The 26009-nt window shown below is 43.3% G+C and overlaps 1 protein-coding gene across 4 annotated transcripts in view; it reads left to right on the top strand.

The window, feature by feature from the left end:
* The window catches only part of LOC106609547 (sorting nexin-29), a 156613-nt gene extending 132016 nt beyond the window's left edge, over positions 1-24597 (top strand). For all 4 annotated transcript variants that reach the window (XM_045724039.1, XM_045724041.1, XM_045724043.1 and 1 more), the window contains 3 exons: positions 15727-15867; positions 21369-21508; positions 22883-24597. In XM_045724039.1, the coding sequence (XP_045579995.1) occupies positions 15727-15867; positions 21369-21508; positions 22883-23012 (411 nt within the window). In that variant the 3' untranslated portion in view covers positions 23013-24597. The remainder of the gene's footprint in view (positions 1-15726; positions 15868-21368; positions 21509-22882) is intronic.
* The last annotated feature ends 1412 nt before the right edge of the window (positions 24598-26009 follow it).

Raw genomic sequence — 26009 nt, forward strand, 5'->3', positions numbered from 1 at the left:
ATTCTCTGGCAACAGCTCTGGTGGACAATCCTGCAGTCAGCATTCCAATTGCACGCTCCCTCAAAACTTGAGACATCTGTAGCGTTGTGTGACAAAACTGCACTTTTAGAGTGGTCTGAATAATAATCACGCCATTTAACCAGCTTCTTGATATGCCTGTCAGGTGGATGGATTATCTTGGCAAAAGAGAAATGCTCACTAACTAGGATGTAATCAAATTTGTGCACAACATTTTAGAGAAATAAGCTTTTTGTGCGTATGTAACATTTCCGGGATCTTTTATTTCAGCTCATAAAACATGGGACCAACACTTTACATGTTGCGTTTCTATTTTTGTTCAGTGTAATAACAAAAGCTGAAGCCCTTTATTTGCCAGGCGGAGATGATGGATACACTTTGGTAGTGATAACGCCCTCGCTCCCTCCATCTCTAAACCAGTTGTTTAACTTTCCCAGAGGAAGTCTCCTATCAGAGAGGTGCTCCAAATGTATTCTACTGTATCTAGATGAATCTGACGGAACCAACATATCAAATCCACATTCCCAGCGTACCGACAACAACAAAAAAACAACTCCTAGACACATTGCTCAAAGGAAAGTAAAAGCAATGTTATGATTCATGGGCAAACTCTTTGCTTAGTTGAACACACACACACATTTCTTTTACCTTTGGTGGGCTGATGCAAAGCGGAGAGGAGATGACATGGTAAAGCCCTGTACTCTAGATGAGCCCCAGCACCAAGAATTCACTGGGTTTTTATTCTAAATGAGTGATTCCCTTTGATCAGCAAAAAGCTGCTGAGCCAATCGCTTCCACACAAAGTCAGGCGCGCTGCAAACTTTCCCATGTTTTTATAACACTAATGAGATTTGATAACTGTGTTTTTTCCCCCTCTCTTTCCTCTCTTCCTTCCCGTCTCCCTTTTATTTCAATTCCAAATGTTCCGTGATACCTGATACGACTGTAGTTCCTCAGAGGCAAGCTGAGAGAGGGAGAGTGTGTGTGTGATTGAAATCGAGTCAGACACACTTATCGAGGTGAACCCAGGTGAAAGCTATGATCCTTTATTGATGGCATCTGTTAAGTCCACTCCAAATCAGTGTAGATGAAGGGGAGGAGACAGGTTAAAGAAGGATTTTTAAGCCTTGAGACAATTGAGACATGGATTGTGTATGTGTGCCATTCAGAGGGTGAATGGGCAATACAGATTTAAGTGCCTTTGAACGGGGTATGGTAGTAGGTGCCAGGTGCACCGGTTTGAGTGTGTCAAGAACTGCAACAGTGCTGGGTTTTTCACGCTCAACAGTTTCCCATATGTATCAAGAATGTTCTACCAACAAAAGACATCTTGCCAACTTGACAAAACTGTGGGAAGCATTGGCGTCAACATGGGTCAGCATCAGATGCCCGATGAATTGAGGCTGTTCTGAGGGCAAAAGGGGTGCAACTCATTACCTTTGGCTTCCTGTTGGAGCCAAACGCTTGGACATGCACATACTGGGAGAATAAAGTGGCCATTACAAAGCATCCAATGTGCGCTCGCTCCCAACACATAGATCCCATAGGTCCCCTTCCCCAGAGAGGTGCACTGTGGGAAAAGTGTTAATGATGATAATCTATATATTGCAATTGACTTCCCAACGCACTGAGGTGATTCATACAATGGTGTGCTGGAGGGTTTACATAATTTAAAAAATATATATTTTTACCTTTATTTAACTAGGCAAGTCAGTTAAGAACAAATTCCTATTTACAATGACAGTCTACCAAAAGGCCTCCTGCAGGGACGGGGGATTAAAAATCAAAAATACAATAAAAATATAGGACAAAACACACATCACAACAAGAGAGACAACACTACATAAAGAGAGACCTAAAGACTAGGGCTGGGTGATATGGCCAAAATATCATATCATATGGTATTTTTCAAATTTGACGGTATTTTATGTTTTTGATTAATAAAAGTTCTACATTTTCTTTATGAGTAGTGCGTGACCCTAGGGTGGCAACACGTCACGGAAATAGAATGTTTATTATAATTCTATAGTTATATAAATAATAGTGGGCACTTTGAATACAGTGTTGTTTGACATGACAATGAATGAAAATGCCATTGAGTTATTGTGACAGGGTAGGAACCAAGTGATGTTCAGTGTTTCCTAGGGGACCCTATAATCTTTGGCTACATTAACTCTTTATTCATATAGCCAACATATTCATGCTTTGCTTATTCCTCTTTGATTTAGAAGATACTGTTGCGCAAACAACATGCTGATTTAGGCCTCCACCAGCGCTGGAATCGGGCTGCATTAGCTAGCTACGTTTGCTCTGACTCAGTACTTTTATTAGCTAGTCTGCTAATTAGCATTAGTGGCTAACACGATTTAGCTTAACTTGCTAAGAAAATTGAAAAACTGTTTGCAGACGTAAGAAATACAAACTAGTATTGTAATTATAGAATGCTTGTGGATTTATATTAAGATCAAATTGTAAACAACATTGTTATCATCAACAGTGTTGCATGTGCTGCATTGACCATGCAGACTGAACGAAAGTGTCTTGTGGTCAAGCAACAACAAATGTGCTCCTTGAGTGACGGGGTGGGACCAGGTCTGTGTGGAGAGAGAGAGCGGAGAGGGATGACTCAAGTAGCGGAGTAAACTATAAAAATGGACGTTACACACAGCGTATCACATTTAACAAACCAAACATTAAAATACTGTTATAGAAAGTAAAGTAAAAACCCAAACCGGTCAATGCATCAATACTGGAATATAGCAAAATACGGTATACCGCCCAGCCCTACCTAAGACAACACACTAGCATGGCAGAAATACAACATGGTAGCAACAAAACATGGTACAAACATTATTGGGCACAGACAACAGCACAAAAGGCAATAAGGTAGAGACAACAATACATCACGTGAAGCAGCCATAACTGTCAGTAAGCGTGTCCATGATTGTGTCTTTGAATGAAGAGATGGAGATAAAAATGTCCAGTTTGAGTGTTTCTTGCAGCTCGGTCCAGTCGCTAGCTGCAGCGAACTGAAAGGGAAAGGGGGATACCTAGTCATTTGTACAACTGACTGCCTTCAACTGAAATGTGTCTTCCGCATTTAACCCAACCCCTCTGAATCCGAGCAGTGTGGCCGGCTGCCTTAAACGACATCCACATCTTCGGAAAGAGGATAGTTCAGTCTGCAAACTCTTTGTGTGTGTGTTAGGCCTATCAGTCGGCCAAATTATCACATGGGCCACCTTTCTAATAGCAAAAAAAATCTATAAAAAAAAAAACACTTAAAAGAAAAATGGTTTTGGCAGATATTTTATTTTCATGACTGTCTCATCCTGAACCGTCGCTTACACAGTAGGCGTCCCAGCTCTAGTGTGTGTGTGTGTTTATTTTGCCAAAGCCTGAGACTGTATCTCATGGGCTTCTTTGGCTATGCAGATGAGGGATATATATATCATATATACCATTTTTACTATTTTCTACATTGTAGAATAATAGTGAAGACATAAACTATGAAATAACACATAGAATCATGTAGTAACCAAAAAAGTGTTAAACAAATAAAAAATATATTTTATATTTGAGATTCTTGATGATAGCTTTGCACACTCTTGGCATTCTCTCAACCAGCTTCACCTGGAATGCTTTTCCAACAGTCTTGAAGGAGTTCCCACATATGCTGAGCACTTGTTGGCTGCTTTTCCTTCACTATGCGGTCTAACTCATCCCAAACCACCTCAATTGGGTTGAGGTCGGATGATTGTGGAGGCCAGGTCATCTGATGCAGTGCATAAGAAAATATTTACTAAATAACTGAAGTGAAAAATTACGTAACAATAACAGGGCTATATACAGGGGGCACCGGTTCCGAGTCAATTGTGGGGGTACAGGTTAGTCAAGCTAATTTGTCTGGAGGAGGGGATGGGGTTGAGTGGGCAGGTTGTCGGGCGAGCAGACATTCACTGGTCGCAGGATTTCATCTGGAGGATGGTGCGAGGTTTCAGGCCAACAAGTTCAATCTTGGTTTCATCAGACCAGATGTCTTTTGGCAAACTCCAAACGGGCTATCGTGTGCCTTTACTGAGGAATGGCATCCGTCTGACCACTCCACCATAAAAGGCTGATTGGTGGAGTGCTGCAAAGATAGTTGTCCTTCTGGAAGGTTCTCCACAGAGGAGCTCTGAATTTCTGTCAGAGTGACCATCGGGTTCTTGGTCACCTCCCTGATATTTGTGGGCAGAACTGAAAAAGCGTGTGGGAGCAAGGACGCCTACAAACCTGACTCAGTTACACCAGCTCTGTCAGGAGGAATGGGCCGAAATTCATCCAACTTATTGTGGGAAGCTTGTGGAAGGCTGCCCGAAACGTTTGACCCAAGTTAACCAATTTAAAGGCAATGCTACCAAATACTAATTGAGTGTATGTAAACTTCTGACCCTGGGAACGTGATGAAAGAAATAAAATCTGAAATAAGTCATTCTCTCTACTATTATTCTGACATTTCACATTCTTAAAATAAAGTGGTGATTGTAACTGACCTAACACAGGGAATTCTTCCTGGAATTAAATGTCAGGAATTGTGAAAAACTAGAGTTTTAAATGTATTTGGCTAAGGTGTATGTAAACTTCCGACTTCAACTGTAGGCCTGTAGCCTATACTATAGGCTATTTATCTTTTAATGCAGTCATCTCGGTTTTCATTTGAAGTATCTTTTTATCCTCCGCTTGTTTGTAGCCTAACAATTGCAAAGACATTGACAACTTTGTATTTGTTGTCAACTTCATTATATTTTGCAGAGATCTGTGTATAAAGTGACGCTGTAGGGGGAAAAACGCATCTAATGACAATGCTTTTGGGAAACCGGGCGTTGGTTAGCCAACTGCTCTATCACTCATGGTGATTTATTTTTTAACAGTAATATGAATCACGGATAATGAATCATAAACCAGTGGGTCATTTTGCAGACTCATTCAGCAGGATGACTAGACAGATTATGGTTTTAGCATGATGTAAGAGGACACTATCATATTTACATTTTCCCATTGCCAGCCAGCCTTAGTCATCTCTGTTATTATGATGATAGACTAGTATCCTTACATTTAGTGTCAATGGCAAGCGACTATTTTACTTAAAGGGATAGTTTGGGATTTTGGCAATGAAGCCCTTTATCTACTTCCCCAGAGTAGGCTCACAAAACTACCTCTTAAGTCCAAAACCCTGAACTATCCCTTCAAACGAAGCAGTAAAAACAGGTTTAATGACACTGGGAAGGGTATCACTTCCTCCCTCCAACACGCACACACACCCAGAGTACTGCTGACAAATCTTCTGCTGAAGATTCTCTCCTTATACGCTCTTATCACTCCTCGTCCTCCTTCCTTTCTGCAATTCTCCAAATGGATTCTATTTTCTGCCTAATTTGGCAAATGTGTCCTAGAGTGGACAGAGACAGAAAGAAAGAGATGGAGGGATGACATAAGCACTCCAACTCCCTGCATGTCCTTGTCTTAACTTTATCCCTCACACATTAAATATGCACTACGCAGGAATCGCTCTGCCATTGCCAGGTCGCTAAAATTCTAGTTTGTGACAAAACAAGCAAGTATAGTGTAGAGCAGGTAATCCCAAACTGAGGTAGGTACGCGCAATGCCGTCTGGGGTACGCCAAATAAAAATGTGATTCACTTATATATATATATATATATATATACACAAAATTCTTCACATTTTCAAACAGTCCATTTAGTAAGGCCCGCATACATATAGACACATACCAGCTCTACTGGTAGTACTGCTAGGTAGTACTGGTAGTCATTTCCCTAAAAATTGTCAAAGACCCCAGCCACACCAGTCATAGACTGTTCTCTCTACTACTGCATGGCAAGCGGTACCGGAGTGCTAGGACAAAGTCTAGGACAAAAAGGCTTCTCAACAGTTTTTACCCCCAAGCCATAAGACTCCTGTATGGCTACCAAATGGCTACTTGGACTATTTGCATTGTGTGCCCCCCAACCCCTCTTTTTACGCTGCTGCTACTCTCCGTTTATCATATATGCATAGTCACTTTAACTATACATTCATGTACATATGTACACACTACCTCAATTGGCCCGACGAACCAGTGCTCCCGCACATTGGCTAACCGGGCTATCTGCATTGTGTCCCGCCACCCACCACCCGCCAAACCCTCTTTTACGCTACTGCTACTCTCTGTTCATCATATAGTCATAGTCACTTTAACCATATCTACATGTACATACTACCTCAATCAGCCTGACTAACCGGTGTCTGTATGTAGCCTCACTACTTTTATAGCCTCGCTACTGTTTTTCATTGTCTTTTTACTGTTGTTTTATTTCTTTACTTAGCTATTGTTCACCTAATACTTTTTTTGCACTATTGGTTAGAGCCTGCATTTCACTGTGACAAATAAACTTTGATTTGAACTAAAATTGATTTGGGGTTCACTTATATTGGGAGTAGTGCCTTTCCTCAGCCACAGTGTGTTATACGTGCACATGTACTATCTCACAACTCGATGAAACCTTCATTCTTGCACAGACATTTAGAAACAAAATATGCCAATTTGAATAATAAGCCACGGGAGTTCTTTGTGCGAGAATTAGCCCTTCGTACATCAGCTGATATCTCAAAGTGCTGTACAGAAACCCAGCCTAAAACCCCAAACAGCAAGCAATGCATGTGAAAGAAGCACGGTGGCTAGGAAAAACTCCCTAGGAAAAACTCCCTAGGAAAAACTCCCTAGAAAGGCCAAAACCTAGGAAGAAACCTAGAGAGGAACCAGGCTATGAGGGGTGGCCAGTCCTCTTCTGGCTGTGCCGGGTGGATATTATAACAGAACATGGTCAAGATGTTAAAATGTTCATAAATGACCAGCATGGTCAAATAATAATAATCATAGTAGTTGTCGAGGGTGCAACAAGCACGTCCGGTGAACAGGTCAGGGTTCCATAGCCGCAGGCAGAACAGTTGAAACTGGAGCAGCAGCACGGCCAGGTGGACTGGGGACAGCAAGGAGTCATCATGCCAGGTAGTCCTGAGGCATGGTCCTAGGGCTCAGGTCCTCCGAGAGAAAGAAAGAAAGAGAGAATTAGAGAGAGCATATTTAAATTCACACAGGACACCGGATAAGACAAGAGAAATACTCCAGATGTAACAGACTGAGCCTAGCCGCCCGACACAAACTACTGCAGCATAAATACTGGAGGCTGAGACAGGAGGGATCAGAAGACACTGTGGCCCCATCCCCGGACAGGGCCAAACAGGCAGGATATAACCCCACCCACTTTGCCAAAGCACAGCCCCCACACCACTAGAGGGATGTCTCCAACCACCAACTTACCGTCCTAAGACAAGGCCGAGTATAGCCCACAAAGATCTCCGCCATGGCACAACCCAAGGGGGGGCGCCAACCCAGACAGGGAGACCACGTCAGTGACTCAACCCACTCAAGTGATGCACCCCTCCCATGGACGGCATGGAAGAACACCAGTAAGCCAGTGACTCAGCCCCTGTAATAGGGTTAGAGGCAGAGAATCCCAGTGGAGAGAGGGGAACCGGCAAGGCAGAGACAGCAAGGGCGGTTCGTTGCTCCAGGCTTTCCGTTCACCTTCACACTCCTGGGCCAGACTATACTTAATCATAGGACCTACTGAAGAGAAGTCTTCAGTAAAGACTTAAAGGTTGAGACTGAGTCTGCGTCTCTCACATGGGTAGGCAGACCATGCCATAAAAATGGAGCTCTATAGGAGAAAGCCCTACCTCCAGCCATTTGCTTAGAAATTCTAGGGACAATTAGGAGGCCTGCGTCTTGTGACCGTAGCGTACGTGTAGGTATGTACGGCAGGACCAAATCGGAAAGATTGGTAGGAGCAAGCCCATGTAATGCTTTGTAGGTTAGCAGTAAAACCTTGAAATCAGCCCTTGCCTTAACAGGAAGCCAGTGTAGGGAGGCTAGCACTGAAGTAATATGATCAAATTTTTTGGTTCTAGTCAGGATTCTAGCAGCCGTATTTAGCACTTACTGAAGTTTGTTTAGTGCTTTATCCGGGTAGCCGGAAAGTAGAGCATTGCAGTAGTCTAGCCTAGAAGTAACAAAAGCATGGATTAAGTTTTCTGCATCATTTTTGGACAGAAAGTTTCTGATTTTTGCAATGTTACGTAATCTTGAGTGGACAAGTGACAGAGACAGAATGGAATTCAAATGAGGAGATTGAAAGGTGAGAGAGGGAGAAAAGAGAATCTTCAGTTAGGAGAAATTAGTAGCCCTGTGCCACCACCGTGACGACTAGATGCTCTTGGACTATGAGAGAAAACGTAGTCAGATGAAGAAAGAGCAGCTGGAGTAGCAGTGTTCTCTGGGGTGATCCATGTCTCCCTCAGGGCGAACAAGTCAAGGGACTGAAGGGCAGCATAGGCTAAGATGAACCCTGCGTTCTTGTCCGCAGATCGGCACTTCCAAACGCTGCCAGAGACCCGGAATTCCACATGGGTTGTGCGTGCAGGGTGCACTAAATTAGAAGGGTTGCAACCAAGGGGTGGGGAGCATCTGTAAAGTCTACAGGGAGAGGAGCGAACAGGTATAGAAAACACACACATAGTTGCCACAGCCACAAAAGAGCAAAATGAGCAAATAACTAGGTAAGATACTTAAGTGAGAGAGTGGTGTGGTGCCTTCCTCGAAAAGCTCATCAGAACTGTCTTTGTTTCAGCAACGGACTTAGTTTTGTTGTCGAGTCCAACACTGACACGACTGCCACTGAGAAACCAGGGGAGGCTGAATTACTAACACTAATTTCCTAGGAGAGAAGAAACCACTCCCCTGCAATGCAGCTAATGACTACCTTAACAAGTCCCTAATTGCCCTGCCCCTTGATCCTGGTTGATGTGTCAACAATAATCTGCAAGTTATGAGCAGTCAGCAGTTCACACACCAAGTAGACTACTGGGAAGACTGGCAGCACTTAAAGTAGACGGCCTTATCTAGCAAAAAGACAGTACTTGACAACAGATAAGGACAATTCTACCTAGCACTCCTGGAGATATCAGGAGTCATCTAGCTATAGAATGAAGCACATTCTGTGTTTAATTTCATGGCTGAAAGTCAAGGATAACAGGCAAGGAGTTTTTTCCAACTACTGTAGGTGATCTGACCACGAAAAACTCTGGGCCCTGGAAGTTTAAAAAGGACAAGATCATATCAGTGATATAGCTTAGCATACAGCCTGCTTTGAAAGTGTCTTAGCTGGAGAACAGAATGTTCCAATGCTGTTGTTAGAGCCCATACACACACACACAACATCTTATTACAACGTCTGCCCACCTACAGTGCTTCTACTTCTTCCACTCATTATGGTAAAACTCACATCCCGACTACATGGGCACCCTGGTCCGTTGTCAGCTATTTGGTGCTGCCTGTACTGTAGTTGCAGTGTTGTCCCATAAGAGTTTGAGAGGAAGAGGTGAGCAGGAGGCCTCATTCTCCATAAGTTTCCTGAGAGGAAGAAGTGAGCCTATTGCTTCTACCACAGCTGGTAACCTACAATTACCCTGCCTGTCAGGAGAAAGCTGGCTATGCTAGCCGACCAGACTGTAGCTCATACTTATGTACTTCAGAGAGAGAGAGGGAGTACATAGTAAATTGCATTATTTACTAGATAGATTACAGTACCGTTGTATGTATTTAAATGTTTTATTTAACTAGGCAAGTCAGTTAAGAACAAATTCTTATTTACAATGACGGTCTACCAAAAGGCCTCCTGCCTTGATTTTATTTATATATATATATATATATATATAGGACAAAACACACATCACGACAAGAAACAACACTACATAAAGAGAGACCTAAGACAACAACATAGCAAGGCAGCAACACATTTAACAACACAGCATGGTAGCAACACAAAACATGGTACAAACATTATTGGACACAGACAACAGCACAAAAGGCAAGAAGGGAGAGACAACAATACATCGCGCAAAGCAGCCACAACTGTCAGTAAGAGTGTCCATGATTGAGTCTTTGAATGAAGAGATTGAAATAAAACTGTCCAGTTTGAGTGTTTGTTGCAGCTCGTTCCAGTCGCTAGCTGCAGCGAACTGAAAAGAGGAGCGACCCAGGGATGTGTGTTTTGGGGATCTTTAACAGAATGTGACTGGCAGAACAGGTGTTGTATGTGGAGGATGAGGGCTGCCGTAGATATCTCAGATAGGGGGAAGTGAGGCCTAAGAGGGTTTTATAAATAAGCATCAACAAATGTGTCTTGCAACGGGTATACAGAGATGACCAGTTTACAGAGGAGCATAGAGTGCAGTGATGTGTCCTATAAGGAGTATTAGTCGCAAATCTGATGGCCGAATGGTAAAGAACATCTAGCCGCTCGAGAGCACCCTTACCTGCCGATCTACAATGAAGAAAGCCAGAGCCTCAAAGTAATAGCATTCCATATTTAAATACAATAATGGGTGTGCTTCTAGCACTGTGCCTGAAGTATAAAACGCTGAGTTAGGGCTGCACAATTAATCTAAATCACACTGAAATTGCAATATTGACATGTGCAATATCCATATCGCGAAAGATCCATATTGCATGCAACATTTTGAAATGTCAGCCGCGTGTCACGTCCGTTTTTACAGTTTAGTCCGTCGTCTCTCTACCTAGCTCCTCTGGTGGCTGCTTCCCACACACACCAAGCCCCGCCCCCGGCCAGTCAAGCAGCACAGTTCCTCCTCGTTGTTATATTCACTATTAGTTTGCATGCTCTTCTGTTAGGTCTTTTGCAGTCCAAACAAGAATGATGCTGCTTTCCACTTTGCTTCTTAATATACAGAACCAGTCAAAAGTCTGGACACACCTACTCATTCAAGGGTTTTTCTTTATTTTTACTATTTTCTACATTGTTCAATAATAGTGATGACATCAAAACTATGAAATAACACATATGGACTCACGTAGTAACCAAAAAAGTGTTAAACAAATCAAAATATATTTTATATTTGAGATTCTTTAAAGTAGCCACCCTTTGCCTTGATGACAACTTTGCACACTCTTGGCATTCTCTCAACCAGCTTCATGAGGTAGTCACGTCACCTCAATTAACTGTTAGTCAAATTGTTACATTTGTTTTTTGACCATATCGTGCTGCCCTACCCTGAGTCATACTGTGGTGCAGCCCTACCCTGAGTCATACTGTGGTGCAGCCCTACCCTGAGTCATACTGTGGTGCATCCCTACCCTGAGTCATTCTGTGGTGCATCCCTACCCTGAGTCATACTGTGGTGCAGCCCTACCCTGAGTCATACTGTGGTGCAGCTCTACCCTGAGTCATACTGTGGTGCATCCCTACCCTGAGTCATTCTGTGGTGCATCCCTACCCTGAGTCATACTGTGGTGCTGCCCTACCCTGAGTCATACTGTGGTGCATCCCTACCCTGAGTCATACTGTGGTGTATCCCTACCCTGAGTCATGCTGTGGTGTAGACTTACCCTGAGTCATGCTGTGGCATAGGCTTACCCTGAGTCATACTGTAGTGCTGCCCTACCCTGAGTCATACTGTGGTGCATCCCTACCCTGAGTCATACTGTGGTGCATCCCTACCCTGAGTCATACTGTGGCGTAGACCTACCCTGAGTCATGCTGTGGCGTAGGCTTACCCTGAGTCATGCTGTGGCGTAGATCTACCCTGAGTCATGCTGTGGCGTCGGCCTACCCTGAGTCATGCTGTGGCGTAGACCTACCCTGAGTCATGCTGTGGCGTAGCCCTACCCTGAGTCATGCTGTGGCGTAGCCCTACCCTGAGTCATGCTGTGGCGTAGACCTACCCTGACTCATGCTGTGGCGTAGGTCTACCCTGACTCATGCTGTGGCGTAGACCTACCCTGACTCATGCTGTGGCGTAGACCGACCCTGAGTCATGCTGTGGCGTAGATCTACCCTGAGTCATGCTGTGGCGTAGACCTACCCTGACTCATGCTGTGGCGTAGACCGACCCTGAGTCATGCTGTGGCGTAGATCTACCCTGAGTCATGCTGTGGCGTCGGCCTACCCTGAGTCATGCTGTGGCGTAGATCTACCCTGAGTCATGCTGTGGCGTCGGCCTACCCTGAGTCATGCTGTGGCGTAGATCTACCCTGAGTCATGCTGTGGCGTAGATCTACCCTGAGTCATGCTGTGGCGTCGGCCTACCCTGAGTCATGCTGTGGCGTAGGCCTACCCTGAGTCATGCTGTGGCGTAGATCTACCCTGAGTCATGCTGTGGCGTAGCCCTACCCTGAGTCATACTGTGCTGTAGCTTTCCTATGATCAAAATCCACATGTTGTTGTGAGATGTATTTTGGCCATATTTCTCAATTCTTTGCAAATCATTTGCACCATTGTAGGAAAAGTGCTAACTTTCAGATTACCCAGAATCATCTCAGCATGGGTGTCTGCTTAAATGAGCTAAACATCTCAGTTCCCCTCTCTAAAACATTCCTCTGTCTGTCTCTGTCTCTGCCTCTTTCCCTCCCTCCTTCTTTTAAATGAACTGGTCTGTCTCTGATAGGCAGTACAGTAATGAGCAGTTGTAATGCCACTGGTGTTGTAAATGACAGAATTTCCTCTCCCAGTCTATCTGGCTGTTGATGAATCACTCGCTGCTCCTATCTGACATTAAGACTATTGATGAGTCACTCTCTGCTCCTTTCAATAGCCGTGTTAGTCTACAATAACACATTAACCGCCTGTTCAGGCTGAATTGAAAGAGGTGGTGAGAACACACAACAAGTAAAGCAGGGCCAACTTGCAGTTATTTATCTTGTTTGTGTTAAAGGGTGAAGCTTTGAATTTGACCCCTAGATTTATGTTGTTTTAATGATAATTATTATATTCTCTGTACCAGGGGCTCTGTACTCAGGGCTGCCTCCCTTGAAGACAATTTGAGAGCGGAGAGAATTGATTTATTTTGACTAACTGAAAGATCAGTCAACGATATTCTATAAAGTTGTGCCTGTCCTTGAAATAGAGTTTGAGAAACACTGTTCAAATATATTTTTACTCTCCATGTACAACAAAAACATGTCACTATAATTTCTGTGACATTTTATGATAGTTGCAATTTGAAATTCATTCATGATACAGTAATAGTGTTTTTGAATTGTAAGCTTGCTACTTTCGATGTAAGAAAACAGTGACTAGTTGAAATACAATGTAATCAGAATAGTTTGGATCGGACCCAGGCCACGGCTGTCACATTTGAGGATCGAGCTGTTTTTTTCTAATGCAGAGTGTTGGATTTAACCAAATATTTTGTGAAAGATAATGAAATAATTAATTGCCAGTTACTGAGGAGGATGCAATAGCTGCTCTGTGGATCATGTGTTGCCATAAATCCGTATGATAATGAGCAAGTCCAAAGTGGATTAAGTTTGCTCTAGTACACTGTGAGCCTGGTGTTTAATGTCTAAGAGGAGGCTGGCAGTGGGACTACAACCTTAATCATAGTGTGTGTTGCAACATTTTACCTTGTGTCTGTGTGTACAGTGAGTTTGAATGCATTGTCTTTGTGTGTGTGTGTGTGTGTGTGTGTGTGTGTGTGTGTGTGTATGCGTGAATGCAGTGTGTGTGTGTGTGTGTGTGTGTGTGTGTGTGTGTATACATTGTTCCTGTGCATGTATGAATGCATTATGTGTTTGTGTGTGTGCGAATACAGTACAGTGCCTTGCAAAAGTATTCATCCCCCTTGGCATTTTTTCTATTTCGTTGCATTACAACCTGTAATTTAAATGTATTTTTATTTGGATTTAATGTAATGGACATACACAAAATAGTCCAAATTGGTGAAGTGAAATGAAAAAAAATTGCTTGTTTCAAAAAATTCTAAAACGGAAAAGTGGTGCGTGCATATGTATTCACCCCCTTTGTTATGAAGCCCCTAAATAAGATCTGGTGCAGCCAATTACCTTCAGAAGATACATAATTAGTTAAATAAAGTCCACCTGTGTGCAATCTAAGTGTCACATGATCTGTCACATCAAATCAAATGTATTTATATAGCCCTTCTTACATCAGCTGATATCTCAAAGTGCTGTACAGAAACCCAGCCTAAAACCCCAAACAGCAAGTAATGCAGGTGTAGAAGCACGGTGGCTAGGAAAAACTCCCTTGGTCCAGGTTGGCCAGCCGGCCACAGTGGCCACCTTCTTGCCCTGTTTCACCCGAACACTTTGATCGCACACACATAACATACACACAAGTGCATACACACACACATTCCCCCTTGAAAACTACAGTAACGAACAAACAACAGGTTAATCTTCAGACAGTTTAAAATCCTGACGATGTTGTTTTCTCTTTACTCTACAGCATGTCCCTCACTTCCTCTATAATTGCACACTTGCCAGATCATAAATAAAAAAAGTGTCCCATGAGAAAGAGGCGTCCTGGGCCAAAGCTTCAGTGTTTCCTGTGCTGTGTGTTGCTGGGATCTAAAATTCAGCAAGTACTGTACTGTATTAGGAAGTAATGAGGTGATAAAGTAGAAGGAAATACTGTATTAGGAAGTAGAGAGGTGATAAAGTAGAAGGAAATACTGTATTAGGAAGTAGAGAGGTGATAAAGTAGAAGGAAATACTGTATTAGGAAGTAGAGAGGTGATAAAGTATTAGGAAGTAGATAGTTGATATAGTATTTGGAAGTACTGTATTAGTAAGTAGAGGTGATAATTTATGAACATTTGAATATCTTGGCCATGTTCTGTTATAATCTCCACCCGGCACAGCCAGAAGAGGACTGGCCACCCCTCATAGCCTGGTTCCTCTCTAGGTTTCTTCCTAGGTTTTGGCCTTTCCAGGGAGTTTTTCCTAGCCACCGTGCTTCTACACCTGCATTGCTTGCTGTTTGGGGTTTTAGGCAGGATTTCTGTACAGCACTTTGAGATATCAGCTGATGTAAGAAGGGCAATATAAATACATTTGATTTGATTTGATAAAGTAGCAGGAAGTACTGTATTAGGAAGTAGAGAGATGATAAAGTAGCAGTAAGCACTGTCTTGTATTAGGAAGTAGAGAGATGATAAAGTAGGAGGATGTACTGTATTAGGAAGTAGAGAGGTGATAAAGTAGCAGTATTCCATTAGTGGAAACCGAGACTGTTCTCAGGGCAGGTCTGCCGGTTTTGACTAGCAGAAGTGACTTTTCGTAGCATGTTAGGAGAACTTACGCAGCAGGTTAGGAGAATTGGGTTAAGGTTAGGAAACGGGTTAGGGTTAGCTAAAATGCTCAAATTGTCCCCGACGCGACTCAAACATATCTAGCTACAGCCATGTCTTTCTCTCGCGCTCTCTCTCTCTCTTCCCTCTCTCTTCCTCCTCCAGTTGTAATTGCCTCTCTTATCCTCCCCGTCACAATCCCCAGTGTCTGCCTGCAGCAGACCTTCAGCAGCTGAACAAAGGAATCCAATGCGCTACTTTAATAATGCATGAAAATAGCAACAAGTCACAGGCAGAGAGTGGAAGAGTATGTTTTACTGTCATACTGTATATTACAATATTATTGAGAATACAGAAGAACCTTGAGACGTTATGGTTGGCTAATTTCCTCCTTTCTGTTGACTGAGTGGTTTTGCAGGAATTTTGTAAGAGTAGGATTTGTACCCCAGAAAATGGCATATTCTGATTGTGTTGTTGTTGGTGTCGTACCTGTTCCGTAGGTGTACATCCGTATCCTGGACAACGAGTGGAATGTCTACAGACGCTACACAGAATTCCGGGCGCTCCACAACCACTTACGCTCACAATTCCCACAGGTCGACACCTTCAGCTTCCCACCCAAGAAAGCCATAGGGAACAAGGTATGCACGGTCAGGAAAATCACATGGTCGCCCTCTGTCAATGTTGTTTTGAATGACCTGTAGTCAAATGTATTGAATCTGAATGTATTTTTAAGTCATATTTTGGTCACTTGTCCATCACTTGGATCGACAGGCTTAGATGTTAGCAACAGTAGCCCCTAGCCAACATTACATCTCTTTATCTCCTGCCTTCATCTCTCTAGCTCTCTTTATCTCCTGCCTTCATCTCTCTAGCTCTCTTTATCTCCTGCCTTCATCTCTCTATCTCCTGCCTTCATCTCTCTAGCTCTCTTTATCTCCTGCCTTCATCTCTCTAGCTCTCTTTATCTCTTGCCTTCATCTCTTTATCTCCTGCCTTCATCTCTCTAGCTCTCTTTATCTCCTGCCTTCATCTCTCTAGCTCTCTTTATCTCCTGCCTTCATCTCTTTATCTCCTGCCTTCATCTCTCTAGCTCTCTTTATCTCCTGCCTTCATCTCTCTAGCTCTCTTTATCTCCTGCCTTCATCTCTCTAGCTCTCTCTCCTTCCTATCTTGCTCCTTTTCTCCCTCCCTCTCACTCTCAGTTCCAGAGGGAGGGAGTCTGTTTAAGTCTCTCAGTAGAGTAGAGGGGGCTGTGGGTGCTTCTGTTACAGAAGTTGTAGAGTAACTTGACATGGAAGCACAAAGGAGTGCACTAGGCCTGGGGGCAGCGTTTAAAACTAGAGAGGGTAAGAGGGTGTTTGGGAGCTTACAGTAAAGATGCAGGGGGGATATAGAGACAAGATTGTGTTGGTAATTGAGTGTGTGTGTTTGGGTAGGTGAATGTGTGTATGCATTTGAGAGGGTAGTGTGTGTGTGTGTGTGTGTGTGTGGTGTAATCATTATGTCTGCTGAGCTGAAGTATCTGTCATGTATTTTTAATCTCCTCATTGTTTCTTCTGATTCTCCCCCCCCCATCTGATCTCCTCTGATGGAGAGAGTTATGCTGTTACTTGTCCTTTAACAGCACTGTAGTCAAACAGATCAACTGTTCCCTTTATATCACTGACAGAACACAGCATCCTTGCAGCTAGGGAAAGTTCTATTCTAAAGTAGACTGAGCGATGCTGAGGCTTACGTGTTGAATGTGTTAGTTAATGATGGAGGAATGCTAATGCTACTGTGATCAGTGATCATGAGGAGCCTCTCCAAACCCTTTTTAGTGTAGCATAGACGTCTGCTACGGCATGGATGAAAGGGGAGAGTTGTCACAGGTGATGGGGAAACAGGAAGGAACATAGACACACACACACATTCATACGCAAACACACACACACACTGTGCCTCAGATCCATCATGGTTATCCTCATTGGTAAGCCAGAGCTAACAACGTTACACACCGAGGACCCTGGCTCATCATGCCTGCTAAACACACACACGCAGAGCACCTGGTCCAGAGAGAGAGAGACGCTGAGCTAATTTTGTCAGTTGGCTAAAGCTACTGTATGGGACTGTATAGAAAGCTAATCGTAGTACCATAGTACCTACAGGATGTATCGGCGTTAGCTTGCAGGATCAGGTGTATGACTCATGGAATGGAATACAAGTAGTTTTGTGTGATGAAACTGTAATCAATCTCAGTTTTGTGATGTCAAGCACCATAACTGCAAGTGTACGTAAGAATCCCAGCTCAATGTATTACCACGGCAACAGTATCTGAGCATCACTCGGCATCCTGCTGTATCTGAAAATCTCCTAACTGCATTGACACACACACACACACACTCCCCCCTGCCACTGACAGCTCCTAAACAGCTGATTTGTCAAGGGCTCGGTGGGCAAACACGCTAAATGTTCCCGAGCGCGCCCGTCAAATCTGTCCTGATGGCCACGCCATCACCACAACTGCGGGAGGAAGAATGATGACATCAAAGGCTGGGACTGTCTGTCTGCTCTGCTCCCTCTGCCCAGAGTTTAACTGTCAGGGTGTCTCTCCTCTGATTCACAGAGAATTGTTATTGCTTTGGAGGTTTTCTCTCTCTATATTTCTATCCCTCACTCTCTCTCTCCATCTTTCCCTCCTGTGTTACTTTCATTTGAATCAAATCACTCCACTTTCCGATCGCTGCTATCTTCTTCTTCCCCCGCTGGACTGCTTTGTAGAGGCAGTGTTAGGGGGTTCCACCAAATCACAGAGCACTTCCTCCCCCGCTGGACTGCTTTGTAGAGGCAGTGATAGGGGGTTCCACCCAATCACAGAGCACTTCCTCCCCCGCTGGACTGCTTTGTAGAGGCAGTGTTAGGGGGTTCCACCAAATCAAAGAACTGTTAGTTGTTTTTTAAACAACATCTTTCTGGATGATAACAATATATAAGATTGTTAATAATTAATGAATATTTTATGTTGTGTTCACATATAATATGCATGTAACGCCTTTAATGATGACAAAGAGCGACATTGTGGAGGTCTTGAACATTCCTGAATGACTTGTGATCTTTTATGCATTACTTGTGACATAGTTTGCCTTGTTTCGTAACCATATAGTTCACATTTTGTTGTTTACATTATGCATCTTCCACGTTAAAAACGGTGTGTTTGTCTCATGGCTTGATTGGGATACCCTATGGCGGATACGTTTTTATTCGCTAAACCCGTCACAAGCTTTGCATTTCGGTTCCATCACAAACAACTCTTTTGAACTTCACAAATCTGTTGATGGTCATGATCCTTTGCTGGAGCGGTGTTGGCCTTCCTCTGTCAGGACTACTCACATCTGCATCAGCTCTCTGTGAAGTGGCATGGCCGTGCATACTGCTCTATGTACTGTTCCCACCATGTCCTCATGTCTGTCTCATTAGGACTGTGGTCCACTTGTGTCACCATGTCCTCATGTCTGTCTCATTAGGACTGTGGTCCACTTGTGTCACCATGTCCTCATGTCTGTCTCACTAGGACTGTGGTCCTCTTGTGTCACCATGTCCTCATGTCTGTCTCACTAGGACTGTGGTCCTCTTGTGTCACCATGTCCTCATGTCTGTCTCACTAGGACTGTGGTCCTCTTGTGTCACCATGTCCTCATGTCTGTCTCACTAGGACTGTGGTCCTCTTGTGTCACCATGTCCTCATGTCTGTCTCACTAGGACTGTGGTCCTCTTGTGTCACCATGTCCTCATGTCTGTCACACTAGGACTGTGGTCCTCTTGTGTCACCATGTCCTCATGTCTGTCACACTAGGACTGTGGTCCTCTTGTGTCACCATGTCCTCATGTCTGTCACACTAGGACTGTGGTCCTCTTGTGTCACCATGTCCTCATGTCTGTCACACTAGGACTGTGGTCCTCTTGTGTCACCATGTCCTCATGTCTGTCACACTAGGACTGTGGTCCTCTTGTGTCACCATGTCCTCATGTCTGTCACACTAGGACTGTGGTCCTCTTGTGTCACCATGTCCTCATGTCTGTCACACTAGGACTGTGGTCCTCTTGTGTCACCATGTCCTCATGTCTGTCTCATTAGGACTGTGGTCCACTTGTGTCACCATGTCCTCATGTCTGTCACACTAGGACTGTGTGGTCCTCTTGTGTCTGTACACACACGTGGATAAACATGCCTGTGTGCATCTGTCTTAGTTGTCTTCCACTCTTCTAGCAATGTCTCCATGCATCCGTGTCTGTGCCCTCAGTGTTGATGTCCATGCTGCCTGAGTGTGTACATATAAACATGCACGTTCTCCATAGTCTCATCTCAGTGTTGATGTCCATGCTGCCTGAGTGTGTACATATAAACATGCACGTTCTCCATAGTCTCATCTCAGTGTTGATGTGTCGGGAGTGTAATGTGAGGTCTACTATAGTAACATGAGACATCTGGAACAAACAGGTTAGGGATGGTGGCAGAAAAATGACTACGGAGTGAGAGAGTGAGACACTAATTGTAAATACTCTTCTACATGAAGGAAAAACACACTACAACAACCTATTCAGCCCTTAGTTACTCACGTACACCTGGATTGTGTGTGGTAGTAGAGGAGACAGTCAATACATGTTACAATCACCTTTGGCAGCGATTACATCTGTGAGTGTTTCTGGGACTCGAAGAGCTTTCCACACCTGGATTATACAATATTTGCCCATTATTATATTCAAAATTCTTCAAGCTCTGTCAAATTGGTTGTTGATCATTGCTAGACAACCATTTTCAGGTCTTGCCATAGATTTTCAAGTAGATTTAAGTCAAAACTGTAACTTGGCCACTAAGGAACATTCACCATCGTCTTGGTAAGCAACTCCAGTGTATATTTGGCCTTGTGTTGTAGGTTATTGTCCTGCTGAAATGTGTATTCATCTCCCAGTGTCTGTTGAAAAGCAGACTGAATCTCCCTGGTCTTTGTAGTTGAATCTGTGTTTGAATTTCACTGCTCAACTGAGGGACCTTCCAGATAATTGCATGTATGTAGTACAGAGATGAAGTAGTCATTCAAAAATCATGTTAAACACTATTATTGCAAACAGAGTGAATCCATGTAATTTATTGACTCAAGACATTTCAGCTTTTCATTTTTAATGAATTTGTAAAAAATTATAAACACATAATTGCACTTTGAAATTATGGGGTATTGTGTGTAGGTCAGTGACAAAATCTCAACCTAATCCATTTTAAATTCAGGCTTTAACACAACAAAATGTAGAAAAGGTAAGGCATGGTATATACCTAGCATTCTGATGAGGAGAGAGATGTCATGGCTATGAAGAATCCTACAAGTGGATATGTGTGTAGAGTAGGAAAGGGAAGAGCTGAAAAGTGGATAAGTGTGTAGGGTAGGAGGGTGGAGAAGAATGCCGGCTGTCAGATTAGATATGGTCCCATCTGTCATGTCTCATTTAATGGTTTATTTACATTGAGATGCCATCCTGGTTTTAAGATTCATAACATATGAATCATACTCTGGAGAAGAGTATTTCTATGTATTATGGTTTCCCGTTAAAGCCTGAATTTAAAATGGTTTAAATTGAGATTTTGTCACTGACCTACACACAATACCCCATAATTTCAAAGTGCAATTATGTGTTTAGAATGTTTTACAAATTCATTAAAAATGAAAAGCTGAAATGTCTTGAGTCAATAAGTTACATGGACTCACTCTGTGTGCAATAATAGTGTTTAACATGATTTTTGAATGACTACCTCATCTCTGTACGTATAATTATCTGTAAGGTCCCTCAGCTGAGCAGTGAAATTCAAACACAGATTCAACACCAAAAGACCAGGGAGTTTGTCTGCTTTTCAACAGACACTGAGAGATGAATTCACCTTTCAGCAGGACAATAACCTAAAACACAAGGCCAAATATACACTGGAGTTGCTTACCAAGACGACGGTTAATGTTCCTGAGTGGCTGAGTTCAAGTTCTGACTGAAATGGTTGTCTAGCAATGATCAACAACCAATTTGACAGAGCTTGAAGAATTTAGAAAATTCTCTCTCCCCCCTCCCTATGTACAGTATTAACGTCTACCTCTCCTCTGTCCTCTCCTGTCCTCAGGATGCCAGGTTTGTAGAGGAGCGTAGGAAACAGCTGCAGTCGTATCTGAGGATGGTGTTGAACAAGCTGATCCAGACCCTGCCAGAGTTCTCTGCTAAACCCACCAAGGAGACCCTGCTGCAGCTGCTGCCCTTCTGCCTGTGAGTGACCACACTGTCTGTCTGTCTGTGTATGTGCATCTGAGTTTGAATTGTCAGATGGGGTAAACACATATTTTACAAAGTGCTTCCTAATAATATATTGCCTGACACATCTGAGTCCTCTAGATAATGCTAGTTGTTCAGTAAACACCTTCAAAGTGGCTTGTTGTGCCAGCCCAGTTATAGCATCCAGTCATTTACTGCGTTGTTCACTCCAATTCCCACACCAGTTGAGGCTGTGACCTCTCAGTGAGCGCGTACAATCACAGGTCCCGACAAGAATCTAATTTCCTGTTCTGGCAGCTGATAGTCATAACACCAAGGTTCTAAAACTGAGATCAAATAAAGAGCGGAGTTGATCTATCCTCTGATATCTACATTCACGTTAGGCTGGATGACCCATCCAAAATGGTGACCTCTCTGAGCAATTCCTAGTGTGGCCGCCATGTTGTTAACGGGCCCCTGGTTAGGAGGGGGCTGGGATGGAGAGAGGAAGAAAGAGAGAGCGACGAAAACCCGATTCATCAAAAGTTGCACTTCATCACTCTTCTCTTGGGAGGGGACTCAGTCTCACCCCAAAAGTGTCCCCTTAGTTTCAGCAGTCATCAAAATGGCACACAGAAAACAGAGTTCTAGCCTCATTTATAAATATTGTGTAGAAACTATTCTAAAATACTACTTACGAACGGAATTTAGAATGTTGTATAAATAGTATGATTTATCAAACAATCCTACGAGCGGTGAATGCATATAGGAAATAACCATTGACAAATACCAACTGTTCTCAGCCTCAATGCTTGTTCGTGACCTTGGCTATTTGCATTTCAAAACACCCCTAATTAACCAAATGGTCAAAATCATCCCTTTAAAGCCTGTGGGTATATACACTGAGTGTACAAAACATTAGGAACACTTTCCTAATATTGAGGTGCACCCCCTTTTGCCCTCAGAACAGCCTCAGTTCGTTGGGTCATGGTCTCTACAAGGTGTCCAAAGTGTTCCACAGGGATGCTGGCCCATGTTGACTCCAATACTTCCCACAGCTGTGTCAAGTTGGCTGGATGTCCTTTGGGTGGTGGATCATTCTTGATACATACAGCAAACTGTTAAGCATGAAAAACCCAGCAGCGTTGCTGTTCTTAACACAAACCAGTGCGCCTGGCGCCTACTACCATAACCTGTTCAAAGGCACTTCAATATTTTGTCTTGCCCATTCACCCTCAATGACACACATACACAATCCATGTCTCAGTTGTCTCGAGGCTTAAAAATTCTTTAACCTCACTCCTCCAAGTGACATCAATAAGGGATCATAGCTACGTTACTAACCTCTGGTTTCCTTTGCTGACCTCTTGACCTTTTGTCTCCCCCCAGGGACATTCCAGTGGCCAGCGACGGGAGCAGTAAGACGGCCCGGTCCAAATCCTCGTCAAGCTTCCCCATACTTGGGCGCAGCCACAACCAGGAGGGCCGCAACCTAGAGCCCCAGAGCGGCGACCTCTAACCTTTACCCTGTGACCTCTGACCTCTTCTTTGATTGGATTATACAGAGGAGTTTGTTGGTGCTCCTCCTGGATGGATTATGAGCCATAGAGGGGGACAGAATGACAGTGAAGGCTATGCAGGCGAGAGGCATGACACTGCTCCTCCTTTAGGCTTTCTACAGGTTAGCAGGACATTATATCCTCCCTCTCTGGGATTTACAGAGGCAGACTCTTCCTTCTCTCTGACCCTGCCTGGAGATTTACTCAAAGACCACACGTGGAATAGCTGGGTCTACAACAGACATTGAACCAAGATGGGGGGGGCTGTTTCCTAATTTTACTCAGTTTTGTAGTGAAACTGTATCATGGTCATGGTGCCTACAGTGTTTTCTAGCTTTTTTGCAGTGAGGGGAAGGGACATATAAAAATGTGTTCTTTATACAATGTTTTTTTCTTGGCGAATGTCAGCATTTTGGTGCCATTTTTGATTTTGACATTATCCCTTTACCTGACATTAGCCAAAGCGATGGGCGTTCATCTTTTATATTTCTGTTACCAAACTGTTACCATACGATAATCTGCACAATGTCATATTCCATCACACAATTTAAGGATTTTAGCAATGCAAATAAGTCTGCTGGATTGACTATCCAGCCGTTCCAATGATTGTGAACTGAATGTAACTTAGCAGGAGACTTAACAGTGAATAGATCGTAGATGAACGCTTGAAGAGAAGCTTGATCAAGTGCATGAAACGTGTACACTGCTTTAACTTAAATACATACAGTACATATTACTCAAGAATAGAGATTACTGGACTTGGAAAGAAAATAAGAGATTACTTGGCAAATATTTGATGGAAGTTGTTCTTGTGACTGCCCCCAGTCAGCTGTCCAATCAGAACTGTTAAAAGAAGACGTAAACAGGAAGTAGCAGATGATAACCTAGAATGTAAATCAGTTTGTACACATCAATAATATGAGCAAATTATAAAATTATTACCACTCTTCTTTTGAAGCACAATAATCAAGTATTAATGATAAACAAGAAACATTTTTCATTAACTACGACAAACAGTGCTGGTGTTGCATATTGTATGTTACACATTTAATGGAGAAACAGTTATCATAATGTCTGCAATCATGGACCCTGGTTATAGACACAACAAAACGCTCAATTGATCTATTCTTTCTACTCAGGCGTTAAGCGACGTTATCCTGGCCACTCTTTTACAGTACCAGAGAGGAGGAGGTCATATTTGCCACTACTAAACCAAGGTTAATTACTGTTCCTGTCACATGGCTAGGACCAGGAGTTTTCCCCAGACCATGGGACCTGACCTGGAGAAACTCCAGACCCTAGTTGTAGACTGTAACTAGAGCCCAGAGTATTTCCTGGTCATTTAATTTCTAAGACTGAGAGGGTTTCCCTGTCAGATCACATGGTCAGGAGAAGGAAAAACTCCTGGCCTTCCACAGCACTCCTATCTTTAGAGGGCTTCTCTTGTACCTTCGTTCCTAGCTTTTAGCCCAACAGTCTGCCTTACATCACTGTCAGTGGCACAGAGAGACAAATGAATAAAGGGGTTCATACTGTACGTACATACCAACGGTGTTGTGTTGTTGTGGTGTTCTACATCATTCTAAAGCAGTAACAGAATGGGACAAAGTTTGTTCTTGATGATTAATTAAGGGCATGAACATTAGAAATGTAAATAAAATCGGATGGATTTACATTATGTATACTTAAGCAATAAGGCACGAGGGACTGTGTTATATGGCCAATATACCACGGCCAAGGGCTGTTCTTGGCACGACGCAATAAGGCCCCGAGGTGCCTTATTGCTATTATAAACTGGTTACCAACCTAATTAGAGCAGTGAATATAAATGCTTTGTCATACCCGTAGTATACGTCTGTCAGCCAATAAGCATTCAGGGCTCGAACCACCCAGTTTATAAATTAGTGTACATACTGTGTCCGGTATATGATGAACATTAGAAATGTAAATAAAATCGGATGGATGTACATTATGTATACTTAAGCAATAAGGCACGAGGGACTGTGTTATATGGCCAATATACCACGGCTAAGGGCTGTTCTTGGCACGACGCAATAAGGCCCCGAGGTGCCTTAAATGCTTTGTCATACCCGTGACTGTCATACCCTAGAAGGAAGGAACCTAGGAAGAAACCTTGACAGGAACCAGGCTCCGAGCAGTGGCCGGGCTCTGGCTGGGCCACTCAAGGACATTACGAGATACAGTACCAGTCAAAAGTTTGGACACACCTCATTCAAGGGTTTTTCTTTATTTTTACTATTTTCTACGTTATAGAATAATAGTGAAGACATCAAATTTATGAAATAACATTTATGGTAAGAAGAACAGTAAAGTATTATCCGGTCTAGGGAACCTAGGTTTTCCAACAAAATGAATAGATGGCCACTGGCCAAGATGGCCACTCCATCACACCAACAGTTACACAGGCTGCCTACACAGACCTGCCAAGCTGTCGTTCTGCCACTGAACGAGGCAGTTAAACCACTGTTCCTAGGCCGTCATTGAAAATAAGAATTTGTTCTTAACTGACTTGCCTAGTTAAATAAAAGGTAAAAAAACAAAGGTTACATCCCAAATGGCACCCTATAGAGTACACTACTTTCAACCAGAGACCAAAAGTAGTGCACTATATAGAGAATATAGCCTCAGACTCCCTGGCTGTAGATAATTGCCAGTAGCTCGTCCATCCATAGTTCTCGGCTGGCCTAGTACACGTCACAAAGTGCTCAAAGCCTTAACAATAGGCCCAGTGGCTCTTTTGATCAAGCATCCACCTGTGATCTAATCACTTTGAAAATCTATGGAGCTGCTACCGTCTACGACGGCGGAAGCTAAGTGAACTTTTATTGTTAGCTGAGCTGCGTGTAGAACTGTAGGGCTCCACCTCTCTCTCCAGCCTGTATCAAGCTGTGCGGGTATAGTACTGTAGGACTCTCCAGCTAATCTTAACCACAGAG

Source organism: Salmo salar, chromosome ssa01 (assembly GCF_905237065.1).
Source record: "Salmo salar chromosome ssa01, Ssal_v3.1, whole genome shotgun sequence".
Taxonomy (NCBI): domain Eukaryota; kingdom Metazoa; phylum Chordata; class Actinopteri; order Salmoniformes; family Salmonidae; genus Salmo; species Salmo salar.